Raw genomic sequence first — 16,685 nt, 5'->3', positions numbered from 1 at the left:
CTCTGTCAAGATAAGTTTCTACAGCTAAAAAAATCCCCCTTATTTGGATTGCATGGACTATGTGGCCCCACAGGACAACCATCTCAGTTGACTCAGAAAATGATCATAAAGAGAAATGCCTTCAAACGCAGGCAGGAACAGAGCTTGTAGAGTTCATCCAATTTCTGACAAAGCATTTAATTTTGCTATATCTCCAAGGGAGCCCCTCATCCTCCCATGCCAGATGGAGCAGCTCCAAAAAGAAAATTTGTCAGCTACCACCATTCTGGTTGTGTGCTGGAGCTGTCACATCCAAAGAGAAGTGTATGAAATGGACAAAGCTGTGGAAGGAGTCATGGAGCTTACTGAGGCCATGGGACGTGGCAGGAATTGCCCTTTAAATTTTGTGATTGCCTTGGGGATAAAAAGCCTGTATTCGATCAGAATGCAAAAGCAGAACCTCTTGTCATAGAGCACTGCATGTGTTGGGATAAAGGCTTCTAGACAGCAGGTGTAACCATTGAAAATGAGGGGCTGAGAGGCTCATGCAGTCAGGCATGAACCAAGTTCCTCTGTCATTCCTGAAGCAGTTGTCATTTAAGCAGATTTTTCTCTGACATCTTGCAAAGTCTTGATCCTTGCTAGTTGTTTGCTTACCCCTGAAATCTTCCAAGCCTGATATCTGAACTGCAAGTCCATGATGCTGCAGATAAAATTTGAGCTGAGGTGAAAGCAGAGGTGAGCTTGATGAAATAGTAAGAAAAACTGAGAAAATGGCAGAGCTGAGCCACGTCTTTATTTACAATCATTAACTCAGAACAAATGGATTTGAAAATGATCATATTCAAGGCTAGGTAGTGTCACCAAAATGCAAGAAGTGATCACAGCGCTGCAAGACACTCCTAAATGAGACCTCACTGTAAAGTTAGAACTGAAAAAGGAAAACAACGATTCTAATGCAGGAGGCGATGCACCACCTATTAGAAATATTAATGTGCATATAGTGATGAAGAGTCTCTGCACCTCCCAGACCCGTGTCCCACTCCGGGTGAAGCACCGGGAGGTTTTCACAGAGCAATGCGCGGCTGTGTGCACTCTGCACTGTCAGAAGGCACAGGCACCCGGAGACTTGAGCTCCGTCTCAAGTCTGCATTCACATGGATGTGGAAGAAACGGGAAAGAGGGCAGGGAGGGTTTCCCTCATGGTAGGAAGGTGCCAAGGAAACCAAGGACTGAAACGACTCTTGTTCTGCAAAACCTGGCCCCTGTACGTGCAGAGCCTCAGCACCGGAGAAACAACTGCGTGGGTGCAACTTTTCCGAGTTAGTTCAGGCACCTCCTCAAGGCTCCCCTCAGCCCTTCCCGAGCCCGCTGTGCTGACTGGTGCGTGCTCCTTGGCTGACACACAGACAGACGCATACATTCTCATCCATGAGTTCCTAGCACTTCACGTTACCCTGGTCTCCCAAACAGAGCTCCCGCAGCGTGTAATGGCGTGCATTCATTCCCTCGGAAGGGCTGGAGTCCTGGGAGCAGCCGGGCACTGCGGCGCGGCCTGCGCTGCCCGCGGCCTGCCACGGCGGGGAGCTGGGACAGCGGCCACGGCGCTGCGGAAGGGCTCGGAGCGGGCCCGGGCGCCTTCGCTCGGCGTGAGCGAGGGGGGAAAGGCGGAGGGGAAGGTGGAGGAGGAAAGTGGCGACTGTGCTGAGGAACTGCGGGGGAGATGAGGGCGGGGGGATGTGGTGCAGCTCCTGTCGGAAAAGGGCGTCTGGAGGAGGAAGGGTGGATTAGAGGGGAAAAGGGCAGCAGGGAGAGACTGCGTGCGGTTTGCTTGGTGGGGCTGGTGGGCAAGCCCAGAGAAAGGAGGAGGGTGTTTGGAGGGACAGAAATCTGGAGGAGAGTAGACAGGATGTATGGACTGTGGGCTCCAAACTGTTCCACCTGGCACATGGAAATGTTTGGTGCTGCAAAAATTAAACCAGCTCTGTTCTTGCCCATTGAAAACATTTGAGAAGCTGCTAGGTGGGGAGAGGTGTCTGCTGCTGGCCAGAACTGAGATTGGGAAGAACCTGAGAAGTGTCAGGGCAAAGATGAGATTCTGGGAGTTCTACCCTTTCCCACCCCGTTTTTGCTCTGGAAACTGTCCCTCACCTCCTACGGGCAGGTGTTCATGACAAATGGTACAAGATGGATTCAGTCCTTCAGCTCCTTGGGAGCTCCAGGGAGCCTGGCTCCATCGCAAGTCCTAGCATTCCAGGTGCGCCTTCCTTGGCTTCTGCCATGTCACCTACAGGAACCATGGAAGCTGTGATGGGTTTGGGAGGGAGAAGACATGTCTACCTAAAAAGTTGTTTTTAGTTCTTGTTCCATAGTGCTGCCTTATCTGTCTTTTCTCCTGCCTGGACCTGACAAACCTAGGGGTGCAGCAAACTCTACTTTGGCTCTTTTTGAAACAAAGCCTCACAGTTCTGGTTCAGAGTATCTCCCATCTATGTCCTTCCTCTTCACCATCCTTCTCACTTTAGTCCAGGTTTCCCACCCTCTGATTGCCAGCCAGCACTGCCACCTTCCCCTGGAATCTGTGTTTTCCATGCTTGACTGCATGGTGCTTTCAGGTAACATGGCTTAGGACTGTCCGTCATAACCTTGAGTTTTCAGTTGCTGCTAGTATTAACCATGTGTGCTCAAACAGATGGATGTGTGCCTCTAGGTAGATTTCTCTTTTTCTTTTTCTTGGCATTTTTGCTGCCTGGAAGGTGAGGCCCAGCTCCAGTATTGCTTGTGTCTAGGCAGTACCTGGCTCTCTGCAGTGTGGGGTTGCAGCCTCCTATTAGTTACAAATCCCATGAAAGCTGTGGAAAAGCAAAGACATTATCTCAACAGAGACTAGCTACTCAGGTACTGCCACAAGCAGAGTTCTGCCCAAGAATTAATTTGCTGTCTCAGGGTGGATGCACCTCATGCTTCACGGCCCATCTGGCAAAATGGAGTATTAATGCAAAACTTCCTTTCCAAAATGTTGGAGTGCATGGCTGCATAAAGACTTGTGAACAGAAAACAACAGGCAAACAGAATTTCTGTCTCTAATACTCTCCTCTGGCTGTCTGGTAACTCGGGAAGCCAATGACCAGGCAACCTTGGTCCTTACCTCTTGTCACAGTCTAGGCAGTGAGTGGGGGCAATGATACTTTGCAATCGTACTTTGTATTTCCCTCCAAGCAACTGTCATGTAGTAGCAAAAAGCCTACTCCTGTAGGTAGATAATAAATTAACTCCATTGCCACTAGGCAGCATGTTAAAGTCCTGCGAGAAACAAGTGTCTCTCATGTTGCCTAACACAGCAATGCCTGAATGCAATTTCAGGAGTAACTACAATCAGAGGTGTCAATGGGCAAAGGCTGGGGCTTGCAGTCATTAAGCTAAAGCATGGATGATCTGAGGGTGCTGAGTCCTGTAGAGAATCACAAACATGATGGAAAGTATGGGGTAATCTGCAGAGAGCATTTTAAAGTGGTAACCTGGCTGCAGAAAAATTTGTATCAGGCAGAATGATTGTGTTTAGTCCAGACTCAACTTTGTGGCGGTCTGTGGTGCTGTCTGTCCCCACCACTCTAGCCAAATGACTGCTGTTCACTTGAAGACAGCATAAAAAAGGAGCTTTCCTGTGTACCTCAAGAAGTTGTGTGCTAGTGCCTAGTGTCGATCTAACAGGGAAACTGAGAAGTTACAGCAGCTGGTGTTGAAAGTACACTTCATTGAAGACGGTCTTTTGGTAGCACTCTTGTTTTTGCATAGCTTTCTGCATCTGAGATGAGGAAAGGTGCAGAAGAAGCCAGCTGCTCCTCTAGTTGGGCTGGGTGACCAGGGGCAGAACTGAGGAGCTAGGAAGGGCTCTTGCAGATTTCTTGTGTGTAGTACTGTAGTGGAAAAAGCAAACTCACTGAGTTGCTGCCGGTGGCCTGCCTATGAGCTGGGGATATGGTAGGCTGCAAGGCCACAGAAGCATGAATAAGTTGATAGGACACTGCAAGAATGTTTCTTGCATCAGCAATGTGACTTTGAACCACACTTATATGGCAACTTTTTCATTACAGCAAGATGAATAATCTGGTAAGATTATAGCTGCCAGTATCAGTCCTCTGTGAGGACCTTAGATAAGGCAAATCTGAATCATAAAACCTGTGACTGTACCAAAATCTGGGCCACTGCAAGAAGTGTACCCCATATTGCTGAAAAGCCCCCAGGCTTCCCATATAAAAGGCAGCAAGCAATTTAATAGCCAGTAAGAAATAATCAAAGCAGGAGAAGTTTTGGGTTTGGGGACAAGCTAAAATAATTTTGCATGCCTCTTCCTTAAACTTGAAAAGTTCAGGAGAAAACCTCCTCTTTTAAGAGATATGCCAAAGTAATTCTCATTTGAGAGTAAAACAGAGAAGATCCTGATAATCCTTCAGCAGAGGAGTGTCAGGGGGATGGGAAAAGAGGAACCTGCATCTCTTTTGATTATCAGCAATTTCTGGTGATTACCACCCATTTCGGGTGGTTTCTGAAAGGAGCCTTGTGTGAGGTGTCACTGGGGGGGACTGACAGAGGTCTGACTACAGAGAAACTGGCTAAATAATCCTCACTTCCATTGCTAAACACAAGACCCCCGGGCAACATTCTCTGTTAAGCTGTGCAAGTGGATAGTACAGTGCAAGGACTTCCATGCTGCTGCCTGTGATGTTTTGTGTATGAGATATAAATTTAGAAATCAGCATCGTTTTCCCACTTACTTCTTACTGGATGTTTTTGACCCCCAAATCCATTTTGTAGCTCCAGAACAGCAAGTGTAGCATGGAATAAGCTAAATTATGTCTGTAGGGAGTCTGCCTCCACAACCAATACAGCTGGAATGAACAGATAATCTTTAAGGCATCTGATTTATCTTTGGGTCTGAACTGCAGTCTGTTTGGTTTTTAGTTTGGTTTTTTTTTTTCCCCAGCTGTAATCAGCAGTAGCATAAAAGATATTTTTCCTCCTTAAAAGATTTTCCTCTTGCATGCTCACTCCTAGACCGCAGTGCTTATGGCCATGTAAATACTGCCACAAAGAGATCAGTCAGAGTTTAGGACCCAGAGCCCCGTTTAAGGCTTACGGGATGTGACAGCTGACTGAAAATCAATGAAGTGTGATTTACCAAGCGTCATAATGAGGGCAAGATAAGGCTAGAAAGGTGCTGCCTTGCCTTGCCGACTCAACTGTCTGCTTTGATTTTTAGCTAGATTGTTTAAATCCCCTGCAAAGATGAGACCGATTTGCTAATGAAAACAGAAGATCGGATTTAAAGGAAAAGCCACGGTGGTGCCCATGCTTTGCCTAGTGCTCATTGCGCTGTGTCTGAGTCGCTCAGGTAGGTGTGATTTCTTCTTCTTCTTCCAAGCTGAGCTGCAGGTGTTCAAGCTTTTTTTTCTGTTGGCTAGTTAGCTGCTGCTTTCTGGGATACGGTGAATGCAGGCTTCCCTTGGCCATCCTTAAACACCGTGTGTGTAGCAGAAGAGGGTTTTGTCAGTTGTTGCCTTTGTGTTACAACCACGGTCAGTTTGACAACTAGGTTTTAATAACTGGTGGTGGGGCAGTTGCTGGCTAGAAATTAACAAAAAAAATCCTAAGCTTAGCTTCTGACTGCTAAAGGGAATTAAGGGGGAATTTCTGTCACCAAGAGAAAAACTAAAACAATTTGATTCAGGCAAACTGATAAAAGGCTAAGTGTCTTGTCTGTACTTATTGGGGTGTTTTGCGCATTTGTTTAGCAGACTTTCTGTCCCAGAACTCCTGTCCTGCATCCATGGGGAACTGCTACTTGGACAGATCACAGAGAGAGACAGGAAACTGGGGGAGGGGGGAGATGGAAGACAGTGCTTGAGTACTTGAACGTATGTTAACCTGCCAGAGAACTCCCCAGTTTTTGCCTCTCGGTGTATCATATGGTAGATTCAGGGATGTATCTGTCCTATGGCTGCTTCTCTTTTTTTTTTTTAATAAGGCTATATTCCCACATGGTATTTCTTATTTCTCATTAATAGCTTCTGCTTTTAAACTGTTTTTGTGCAAGTACTGAGGCTGTCTTACAGAGGCAGCAATCTTCTTCCTTCTGACTTTCTTCCTTGTGAAACTCCTCAAGTATTTTTCACTTTTTTGTGGCTTCCTCAGCAGATGCGATTCAACATATCCAGCCCCAAACCCAGCTTTACCACCTGTCTTCTATACCCACTTGGTGCATTAGGTACCTGAACTTTATGTGAGATGTGGGCTGTGAAATGGCACCATTTTCTTTTGAGGGAGGGTCATACGCACTCGCAGACACAGAAGGTGTGTGGCTGCATATATGTATGCAGGATGTCATACTCAAATGAAAACAGAGCAATGTATTCTGGCAGTAAGATAGAGCTGGTTTTGATTGTGCATATTTTGGGGTTATGGATTTTTCTATTTAAGGGCCTTTCTGTTAAATTTCTTGTTTTTAACAACCATACGCCCCTATGAATCTACTAAAGCGACAGCAAAATGTCTAGGAGATGAAGTCTCTGTAAAGACTCTTATAGTCAAGGGGTTGAACCTCTGAGGCTGTGGGTAGTGAGGGGGGAGAAATGTGTTCTTTCTCTTCCTTTGGTTGCAGATGCAATACCTGTCTGCCATGTTTGGGTGACCAATCTAGTTTCCTAGGACAGACTGCAGACTGTGTCCTTTGTTTGCTGTGGAGGAGCTAGGGTCAGCACTGGCATGAGAATAAACCCTGGAACAAGCAGAAGGAGCATTTCTGGAAATAGCGGACCTCAAGGGCTTGTGACAAAGTGACAAGACAGAGTGTAGCCCTGTAGAGGACTGCTCTAAACTGTGCTGACAGCTTCGTGAGCATGCTGGCTCTGGGATGGAGCAGGTAGAAATGAGTGTGAAAGGTCCCTCTGATCAGCCAGCCTCTGCCTGCCCAGGGCTTGGTAACCCCACCACACCTGTATTGCAGATACAGAGGACAAACACAGCTTGTGCTAGAGCATCTGACAGTAAAGTTGTTATTCTGTGAGTACAAGCACTAGGTTTCAGAGTTTATAGCTCCTCAAAGAGATATGGTATCTTGCTCTGTCTGGAAGTGGGGATGACGGTATTGCTTGGGCCTTGTGCTATCCTGAGAGGATCCAGAGAGCATTAAAGAATGATTTTCTCCCATGGAAAACTCTGTTGTGAGATCAGGTTTTTGCTTTGGGCAGCTCTTCAGCTGTATTGCTTGCTGTGAGGTGTAGCCCTGTCTGCACCTTCAGACAGACACTGACCGAGGTGGAGAAGGCTGTGTGTCGTGCTCAGGAGATGGGCAGCAGCTGCTGGGGAAGGGGACATGGGCAGAGATAGTGGTCTGTGGTGACATCCTTTCCTCCATGCAGAGGCAGAGCAAGACCTTCTGCCTGCAGTTTTCTCTCTGGAAAGGCTGCTGTGTTTGAATGCCCTTTCTCTCCATTTGGCTCAGGGACCCTGCTGGGGGCTGCCTTAACTCTGATCGTTGATGCACACGGTGTGGGAGCATATTGACTGTGCCCTCTGGGGCTTTCCCACTGTCAGATCCTGGCACTGCAGATCCATGGGCCTGCAGACCCCTCCTGCACCTAATGCTTGGCAATCCAGGCATAGATGTTCTGCCCATTCTGGGGCTTGCAAGGCACAAGCTGGGCCCTGGACAGTGTCCTGTGAGGTCCCTTTTGACTGCTGACACAGCAATATTGGCTTTGATGCCTGTTGTGTGGGGCCAGTCTTTTTTCCTCTGTGGTGGCTTTGAAGAGAGATAAAATCCTTCTCACCCTTGGTTGCTGTGTGTGTGCACAAGGGAAGAGATGGAAGTCATGTCATAACCTCAACAACATGGGGAGTGGGCTGAAGTTTGGGAAAGGATGGAGGGTCTGCCCTTCCCCGTTCATGGTAGCAAGGGGAAGGGGGAGCATGGTGTCAATAATTGTGGGAGTCACAAGTAATGCAGGTCCAGGCCATGACGTCTCTATGCTTGCCTGGCAGACCTAGCTCTGACTGCATCATCCAGCTCCTACTGCTGCCCAATGGGCTCTTTTTGCTTTGGCGAAAAGTCCATAGAAAACATAAACCTGGTACAAAGTCATCACTGCTCTGGTCTGATAATTTATTTTTTTTTAACGTGAGTTGGGCTTGGGCTATCTTGCCTTTCCATTCACTTGCTCTGTTTTGCTGAGGGTCTGTGCATCTGAATTCCTGCAGAATTTGCTGTACAAGACAAGACCTGTCCAGAGGTGAATTTTCCTCACATCATTGCCCTGTCTCACTTTTTCAGGTCAGGGCATTCTCCATGTGGGCTTTCTGGAAATGCCTCCACTCTGTGTTGCTCTCTTCCAGATGTGAATGCCTTCAGTTCAGTTGCGGAAAATGAGGATGCGCTCCTCAAGCACTTATTTGAAGGCTATCAGAAATGGGTTCGTCCTGTGGAAAACTCCAACGACACCATCAAAGTCCTTTTCGGGTTAAAGATATCACAGCTTGTGGATGTGGTAAGTGTTGTGTTAGTAAAACAACACTTTTATAGATAGTTATGCCTCCACCTGGGAGGACTAGTAATGTAATTAGCTTTTGCCTTCTGACACAAGAAATGCACAGTGGTGGTTGGGCAGCAAAACACTGAGCGTGAGGTGATACAGCCTTCTTCCCCACCCCGCTCCCATCCACCCACAGCATGGACTATAGGACTCATTTGTTTTGAAGGAAACCTAAAGGTCCTTTTTCCCCCCCTGTTCTTAGGGAATATGGCTAATTTCCATAAGGTTTTGATCAAACAACCCATGCCAGACAGTCCTTGACATCTATGTTGCAATTTAATGACAAGACAGCTACAGAAGAGGACTGAGGAAGAGTAAGAGCTGGTTGGATATTATTCACTCCAAGCGAGCTTGCATTGGTGCCAAAGATAGTTCAAGTCTTAACCCATCTGGTCACTACGATAAAACTCTGGATGCAGCATAGCTAATCCTGTGTTTCTGCCCTTCTGGAAGTTTTCCCTTCTCTTTCTGCTGCAATGCACGGTGGAATTTGCACAATGCCCAGAGGTACCCACACAACGATGTGCTCCTTACATCCCCTGGTAATGTCCCCTTGTGCTGTGGAAGGCACACTCTAATTTTGTGCTTTATTTACATATTTAGGACAATGTTTCAGCTTCTATCTTCCCAAACTCCCTCCAGGCTGAACAGTGCAGGGAGATGAGCCATCCTATGAGCCTACAAGCATGTGTGACCTGATACCACTTGCTGGCTGAGCCCTGGCTGCATCCTGGGTCTTTAGCGTATGATTCCTTTGAGCTCCTGTGAAATGCTGGACCTCAGTTTTCCAGCCTCAGAGGTTCCCAGCAATAGCAGGGACAGCACCTAGAAAGTCAGTCAGTTTCCCTCAGCGGTGACTGAAAGGCCCAAGCCCATGGGAAAACAGGATCATAGGGATCTCCTCATCTTGGCACAGGGTTGGACTCAGCAGGCACAGGGTCTGCTTCTAATGGCTGCTTTGGTATTACAATCCTCTCTCCCTTGTGTCACTCTAGGATGAGAAGAATCAGCTGATGACAACCAACGTATGGCTGAAACAGGTAAATTAGACCAGATCAGACCTCCCTTTTCCCCATGGGAACTGCTGAGCTGAGTAGCCATCTCAGTTTGCTACCCACTGTGCCATCCATCCCATTTCATGTTGCTGAGTGGCCAGCACCAAGATACCTAACCTGAAGTTTTTCTTCACTCTTCTCACTTCAGCCTATGTATAGAGACAGAAAGGCAGGCAAGCAGGCCTTTAGGACATAGAGTACCTGCGCCCCAGCTGTGTGCTCAAGCCAGTATTTATTTCAAGGAAGCCACACGGCTGGTACTGCAGTGGCTGTCCCTGGGATGTTGTATGTGCCCTGAGGGACTATCCTGTCTCATACTTAGAGGTCACACAAGTACTGTCTCCCTTGCCTGAGCCAAGAGTGGTGCCTTGGATAGATTTCTTCATTCCTCAGCATATGTAAAGAGGAAGAAGAGTCCAGTATGTTACACACACACATACACACACATACACACGCACACACTCACGCACACGCACCCACACACCCCGCACAGACCTTTTCCCATTAAAAGCTGTAGCAAATCAATCAGATCTTTCTATCATAATTGCTTCTGGAGCTGACAGTGATTTATACAAATGAGGGAAAGGCGCAAGTTGAACTGTTAGTTCTCCTTTCTTCTTCACTCCTGAAGAACAGTGTTTTTGGTTTAGGTTACATTGCACCAGTTTATTGACCTTGTGACAATTATTTTAAGTCTCTCAGCCTTGTGAGTATCTGTAAAGATGTCAGCTGATCCTGGGCAGAGGACATAGAAAACAAACTGTACTTGAAATCATGCCATGAGGAAAAGTGCTTGGGGGTCGCTGGGCTGGTGGATGAGAAATGTGACTCAATTTTTGTCTCAGTCTGGGTACTGTACTGCTGCAGTGAGTGTGAGATTCTGGCTGGAGCAAGACCCCTAAAAGCAATATGGATATTGCATGTAAAGATGATCTCTCCCTTGAAGAGGGAGAAGCTCAGCCTTCCCCTCTCCGTGGGGAAGACAGGATTTTCCCCTTTTGCTGGAGAAATTTCTCTCTGGTCCAAATACAACTGCTGGAAACCTGCCCTAAATTATCAGCAGTATTACGATTTCCCCACCTTTAGCTGCAATTGTAGAGCCCCTTTTGTGCACAAGGCCACATCTTGGCTCCCTTACTTTGAGTATCAATTTGGGCAGACGGCAGAACCCTTTTGTAAAGGGCCCTCATCTGCTCTCATCTGTCCTCTCCCCTTTCCAATCCACTCTCCTTGCAGGCTGTAGCACCCACCTTCACCTGCAGGTCCAAGCCCTGTGCACTGTAGACATACTGATTTCTCTGGAAGCCTTTGGAATCCTCAGATTTTAGCCAGGGCAGCTCAGGGAAACTCAGGAATGCGATTTCCCAGACTGGGCTCTCTGGAGTTGTTAACATTTCTAATACCACATCTCCATCTAATGAGCTGAGAACATCAAGACCCAAAGTAATGCAAAGGGAGTGGAAAATGAGGCACAGGCTGTGGTTTTCACACATATAAGTGCCCTCAGGAGCTCAGGCTGAGCACTAAATACCTGTGCCTGACCCAGGTGTTGTGCTGTGGAAGTTGTGTGTTCATGTAGGCCCAGCTCCCTCAGTTTTTCCTTGTAAGAGGGATGATCCAGTGCCCTCATCATCTTTGTCCCCCTCTACTGGACTTGCTTGGTCCATGTTTTTTCTGTCCTGAGGAGTCCAGAACTGGACTCCTGATGTGCCTCACCAGATGTGCTGAGTAGAACTCCAGATGTGCCTCCAGATGTGCTGAGCAGAGGGACAGGATCACCTTTCTTGACCTCCGGCAATGCTCTTCCTAATGCACTCCAGGATCCCATTGGCCTTCTTGGCCCGCAGGACACACTGCTGGCTCATGGGCAGCTTGTTGTCCACCAGAACCCCCAGGTCCTTCACCGCAGAGCTGCTTCCCAGCAGGTCACCCCCAGCCTGTGCTGCTGCCTGGGGTTGTTCCTCCCCAGGTGCAGGACCCTGAACTTGCCTCTGTTGAATTTCAGATGTTTCTTCTCTTCCCATCCCTTCAGCTTGTCATGGTACTTCTGAAGGGCTGCACATCCCTCTGGGGTATTGGCCACTACTCCTCTGAACTTTGTGTCATGCTGAGAAGGCATCTGGCCCTTCATCGAAGTCCTTGGTGAATAAATTAAACAACACTGGGCCCAGTATGGAACCTTGGGGAATAAGATTCCAACCAGACCCTGTGGCACTGATTACCAGCTCTTTGGGATCTGCCATTCTGCCAGGTCTCAGCCCACCTCACTGTTCACTCATCTAGTCCAAACATCCTGAGTTTGCCTACAAGGATGTTCTGAGACAGACAGTGTTGAAAGCCTTCCTGTAATCAAGGTAGACAGTATCCCGTGCTCTCTCCTTGTCCATCCAGGGAGTTGTTTCATCATAGAGGACAATGAGGTTGGTCAAGCATGATTTACTTTTAGTGAATCCATGCTGATTGCTCCTGATCACCTTCATAATTTCTCAGCAAGAGAATTTTCTTGGGTAAGCAAACCTAAAACACAAGTATTTTCTTTTCCTTTTTTTGTTAACCTCAAACATCCTACTGCTCAAGATGGTGGGACTTGATACACAAGCAGGCTGACACACAAAGTTCAGAGGAGCCTTTAGTGGTTGCTGAGAAAGTGTCTGGATTCAGGCAAGCTATGGATGGGGGCAACTAGCAAGGGTCAGGAATCTGAGTCTAGTAGGTTTTGTTCCACTAGTGGTGAGTTGAACTCTTCAATGATAGCACAGAAATGGAAATTTGGTAGAACAGGAGGAAGGAGAGAGTGGTTGCAATGTCTGGAGCAGCCTGGAAAAAATGGAGAAGAGAGGAAAGAGCTTTACGCATCTGCTGCTATGGTTTGTGTCAGCATAGCCCACAGGGAGATTCCTGTTTTAAACTGCTCCTCTTCCAAGTCTGCACATAGCCTATTTTCTGCTCTAGTAAGAAGAAACAACCATTTGCCTTGCAGACACGAAAGAGCACTTTAGCTGGTAGAGAAATCAATGCAGGGCAGGGACAAAGTGAGGAGTATTGCAGATGGAGCAAATCACCCAGGCCAAGAGGCTGCTCCAGTTCAACTCCAGAGGGATGATTCTATCTCCGGGGTATTTGCTGCTCTTGTGTTAGGAGGCTACAAGATGACTGTGTTGGTTGCTGCTCGGCCCTGACTGTCCTCTTGCATGCATGTTTCCAGCCTAAGCCCTGTTGTACCTATTACAGGAAGTGTCCAGGACATAGGTGAGACTGTAACCACTTAACAGCCTAGGCTTCTGGAGACATCTGTTAGGTAACCATCCTCAGAGAAAAGATAATGCTAAAAGTGGTGTACTCTCTCCCCCATTCTGAGGCTATGAGCAGCAATGGCCCCTCCTCTCTTTCCACACCTGAACAATAACGAATCTCTCTAGTATATCTGTGAAAAGCATGTGGAATCAAAGAAATAAGACGGGAACCATATGGAGAATTGATAGACAATATTGCTTTTTTGGTTCATCCTTAAGTCATGGAGGAAATTACCCAGTGAAGGCTGAGACCTCCACATCCCTGGAGATCTCTTAGTGCTGCAGCTTAATGGAAACTTGTTCATTTTCCATTCTTGGTATTGACCACAGTCTACAGCTCTTGCATGACATTGCTGCTATTTCTGTGGGCAAATGAATATGCTCATCAATAATGAACAAGGATCAGAGAGCTGATTTTCCATTGCCTTTCTGTGGAAATCTCCAGGTTGTTGGAGCCACTTTGTTAGGACATCCCTGTCTGAAAATCCAAAAAAGGAGAGAAAAATTATTCTAGAGTTCAACATGCTGAAAATGGAGAAACTGTCCCTGCTTTTGTAACCAAATACTTTCCAATATCGTCATATTATTTTTCCTGCAATAGTCTGCAGGTCTTTCTGATGAAAGACCAAATTTTTTTTTTTCAAGGACAGTGTACAGATATTAGTCGTTGTATTCCATTCATTTAAAAAGCCAGGTCTCCACTCAAAAGTGAATTAAGGCCACCTCTACTCTTTTGAGTGCTAGTACCCACACCACCTAGGGTCCATGGGGTCTAAGCTGGTTTTGGTGCCAGCCAAAACCAGCTTAGGTTTCAGAGGGAAGGAAAGCTGCTGCACTAAGAGGAAGTGGCTCCTTCGTTCTAGACTACTTTCAGGTGGGCTGTGCAGGGTGGTGAGTGAAGTGACAGTCAAGCGCTCTCCAAGAGTGCTGGCTTTGAGGCTGCTAGCCTAGGGATGGGTTTTTGGGTCTCACCTGTGTCTGGAGGAGCAGTGCTTCTGGGGATCAACAGCTCCCAGCCATGCCTGTCTCGCTTCCTCTCTACAGCTGAGCAGCCTCATAGCAGGTTCTGCCTGCTGTGCTGTGCAGTTGTTAAAGCACGTGTAGGGGTGAGGAAAGAAGCTACTGCATATGAGTGGGCAGAGAATTTTGCTGTTTTGTTATAGGAATGGATCGACCACAAGCTCTCCTGGAATCCAGATGAATATGGTGGGATCACTGCTATCCGGGTCCCCTCTGAGTCTCTGTGGCTTCCTGACATCGTTTTATTTGAAAAGTGAGTAGTGTGGCTCCTTGCTCTGGGCTTGGGCCAGAGCTTGGGCAAGGCATGTCAGCTACCGTGAGGCTTGTGTGTGCTGTCAGAAGGCTGCTTCTTTAGGCTGTGTGAATGTTTTGCACCTTGTGTTCCAGGTGAGGGATAGAAAGCAGAGCTCAAATGGGGCAAACATAGTCCTGAACTTTGTACTGTTTCTTCCTGTCCAACTCCCAGTGCTGATGGACGTTTTGAGGGATCCCTGATGACCAAAGCCATAGTGAAGTACAATGGAGTGGTGACCTGGACACCACCAGCCAGTTATAAGAGCTCCTGCACAATGGATGTGACCTTCTTCCCCTTCGACAGGCAGAACTGCTCCATGAAGTTTGGGTCGTGGACATATGATGGCAATATGGTGGACTTGATTTTAGTGGATGAAAATGTAGACAGGAAAGACTTCTTTGATAATGGGGAGTGGGAGATCTTAAACGCCAAAGGTATGAAAGGCAACAGGAAGGATGGGCTGTACTCTTACCCATTTGTCACTTACTCCTTTGTATTGAGGCGCCTTCCGTTGTTTTACACTCTTTTCTTAATAATCCCTTGCCTGGGATTGTCTTTTCTAACTGTCCTGGTGTTTTACCTACCTTCAGATGAAGGTGAAAAGCTTTCATTGTCAACATCAGTTCTAGTCTCCCTCACTGTTTTCCTTTTAGTGATTGAGGAAATAATCCCTTCTTCTTCCAAAGTCATCCCTCTGATTGGTGAGTATCTGCTCTTCATCATGATTTTTGTGACCCTCTCTATCATCGTGACTGTGTTTGTTATCAATGTCCACCACCGATCCTCAGCAACTTACCATCCCATGGCACCCTGGGTTAAAAGGCTCTTTCTCCAGAAGTTGCCTCGTCTGCTCTGCATGAGGGCCCATGTAGATCGCTACTCGTTCTCAGAGACTGAAGAAAAGGGAACCACCTCGAAATCAAAGTTTCTGGGGAAGCACAAATACAAGCAAGCAAAAGATGGAGAAAAAATTGTTATTGCCTTTCTGGAAAAGGCAGCTGACTCCATTCGATACATTTCCAGACACGTTAAAAAGGAGCATTTCATCAGACAGGTAGGTGGAGGGACGGCAATGGCTTCCAAACTCTTTCCTTTTCTGCATGCTTTTCCCTTTGCTTCTTCCTTCTGCTCTCCTCTGAGACATATTCTTCCTCAGATCTTGATAGATATGTTTTTGGAGACAACACATAGCTTTAAGGAGGAGCGTATTGTTCTGTGAGAGTCCCTGCTGTTCAAAGATGCAAGAGATTCTAGGAGCCTCTCCTGGAGGAATTCCTGGTTTGGGGTTATTTGAATAACCTTGTCCTGTGTAAGTCTGGGGTACACACAAATCTGGAAACCTCTAAACTCAAATGCTCAAAAATGTAACTTTTATGCTTACAGGCAAGCTCTATGACATTTGCTAGGTGTCAGTCCTGGCCTCCCAGCATATACTATGCACTGCACTCTTTTTTGAGTGAAGATTTTCTAGATTTTCGCTAACACCTGTTTAGATTAGCTCCCAACTACTATTTTTCACCTTTCAATAAGCCTCCTGGCTTTTAAAATAGCAATTTTCATTCTTGCAAACAATGAATCTCATGCAAGGGTAGGACAGCAGAGCAATGCAGCTGGCAGCATTTGGAAAAACTTCTGTTAGCATCCTCCTAGCAAGAGCTAGGGCTTTGTTTGAACTGTGCTGAGAGGACTACAGCAGAAAGAAGAGCAGTAAATCAAACATGTAGTATGTGAACACGTACTGTCCTTGAATAGTACCTGTTTGGAGCTAAAATAATTTTAATAAAAAGGTTCCTTGAATCACCTTAATAAATAGCACTTTTCTGTATGCATAGTTGTGCCAGCACTCACTATTCGAAATTCCCCTCCTGAGTGTACCCAATCTGAGTCAACAAATGACTTGAGCAAACACAAATAAATTGAACTGCTTGTACTGGAATCAATGCCTGTGTCCAAGTGCTGCGCCAGAGTCTCATCTTGGCATTTACTGGGACATGCAGGTCTGTAAAAAGAAATCCATTTCACTGGAAGGCCATCCTCAAGGCTAAGTCTGTAAATTTTCATATATGCATTTAACTAAAAGCTTTTGTGCAGGCTGAGGAAGTCTCATCACCATGTGCATAGAACCATGGAATTGCTTTGGGGGTTTGAGTGATTTGCAACTATGAGTGCTGAAAAGGTGATCTCTGTTAGTTTTAGGCTACCACATACTACAAACATCTAATTCTAAAACCAGATTTGGGGAGCTGAAATGTATGTAGCAGTATCAACACAGTACCAGGCTTGTTCCTATTTATGTTTATCCTCCCTCTGTCCTTCCCAGGTTGTACAAGACTGGAAGTTTGTAGCTCAAGTCCTGGATCGGATCTTCCTGTGGTTATTTTTGGTGGTGTCAGTGACGGGTTCAGTTCTCATCTTTACTCCTGCATTACGGATGTGGTTGAACAACACTTTGTAG

The 16,685-nt window shown here is 46.7% G+C and overlaps 1 protein-coding gene across 1 annotated transcript; it reads left to right on the top strand.

Annotated features, from left to right (window-relative positions):
• Positions 1 to 5,328: 5,328 nt before the first annotated feature.
• CHRNB3 (cholinergic receptor nicotinic beta 3 subunit) lies at positions 5,329 to 16,685 on the top strand (the record flags this gene model as incomplete). The annotated part of the gene is made up of 6 exons (XM_084225388.1): positions 5,329 to 5,371; positions 8,371 to 8,522; positions 9,563 to 9,607; positions 14,079 to 14,188; positions 14,402 to 15,284; positions 16,551 to 16,685. The coding sequence occupies 6 exons, from the start codon at positions 5,329 to 5,331 to the stop codon at positions 16,683 to 16,685; spliced, it is 1,368 nt and encodes a 455-aa protein (XP_084081514.1).

The sequence above is a fragment of the Fringilla coelebs genome (assembly GCF_963513975.1).
Source record: "Fringilla coelebs genome assembly, chromosome: Z".
Classification (NCBI taxonomy): domain Eukaryota; kingdom Metazoa; phylum Chordata; class Aves; order Passeriformes; family Fringillidae; genus Fringilla; species Fringilla coelebs.
The sequence above is the reverse complement of the archived record's forward strand: the minus strand, read 5'-3'. Positions and strand labels throughout refer to the sequence as shown.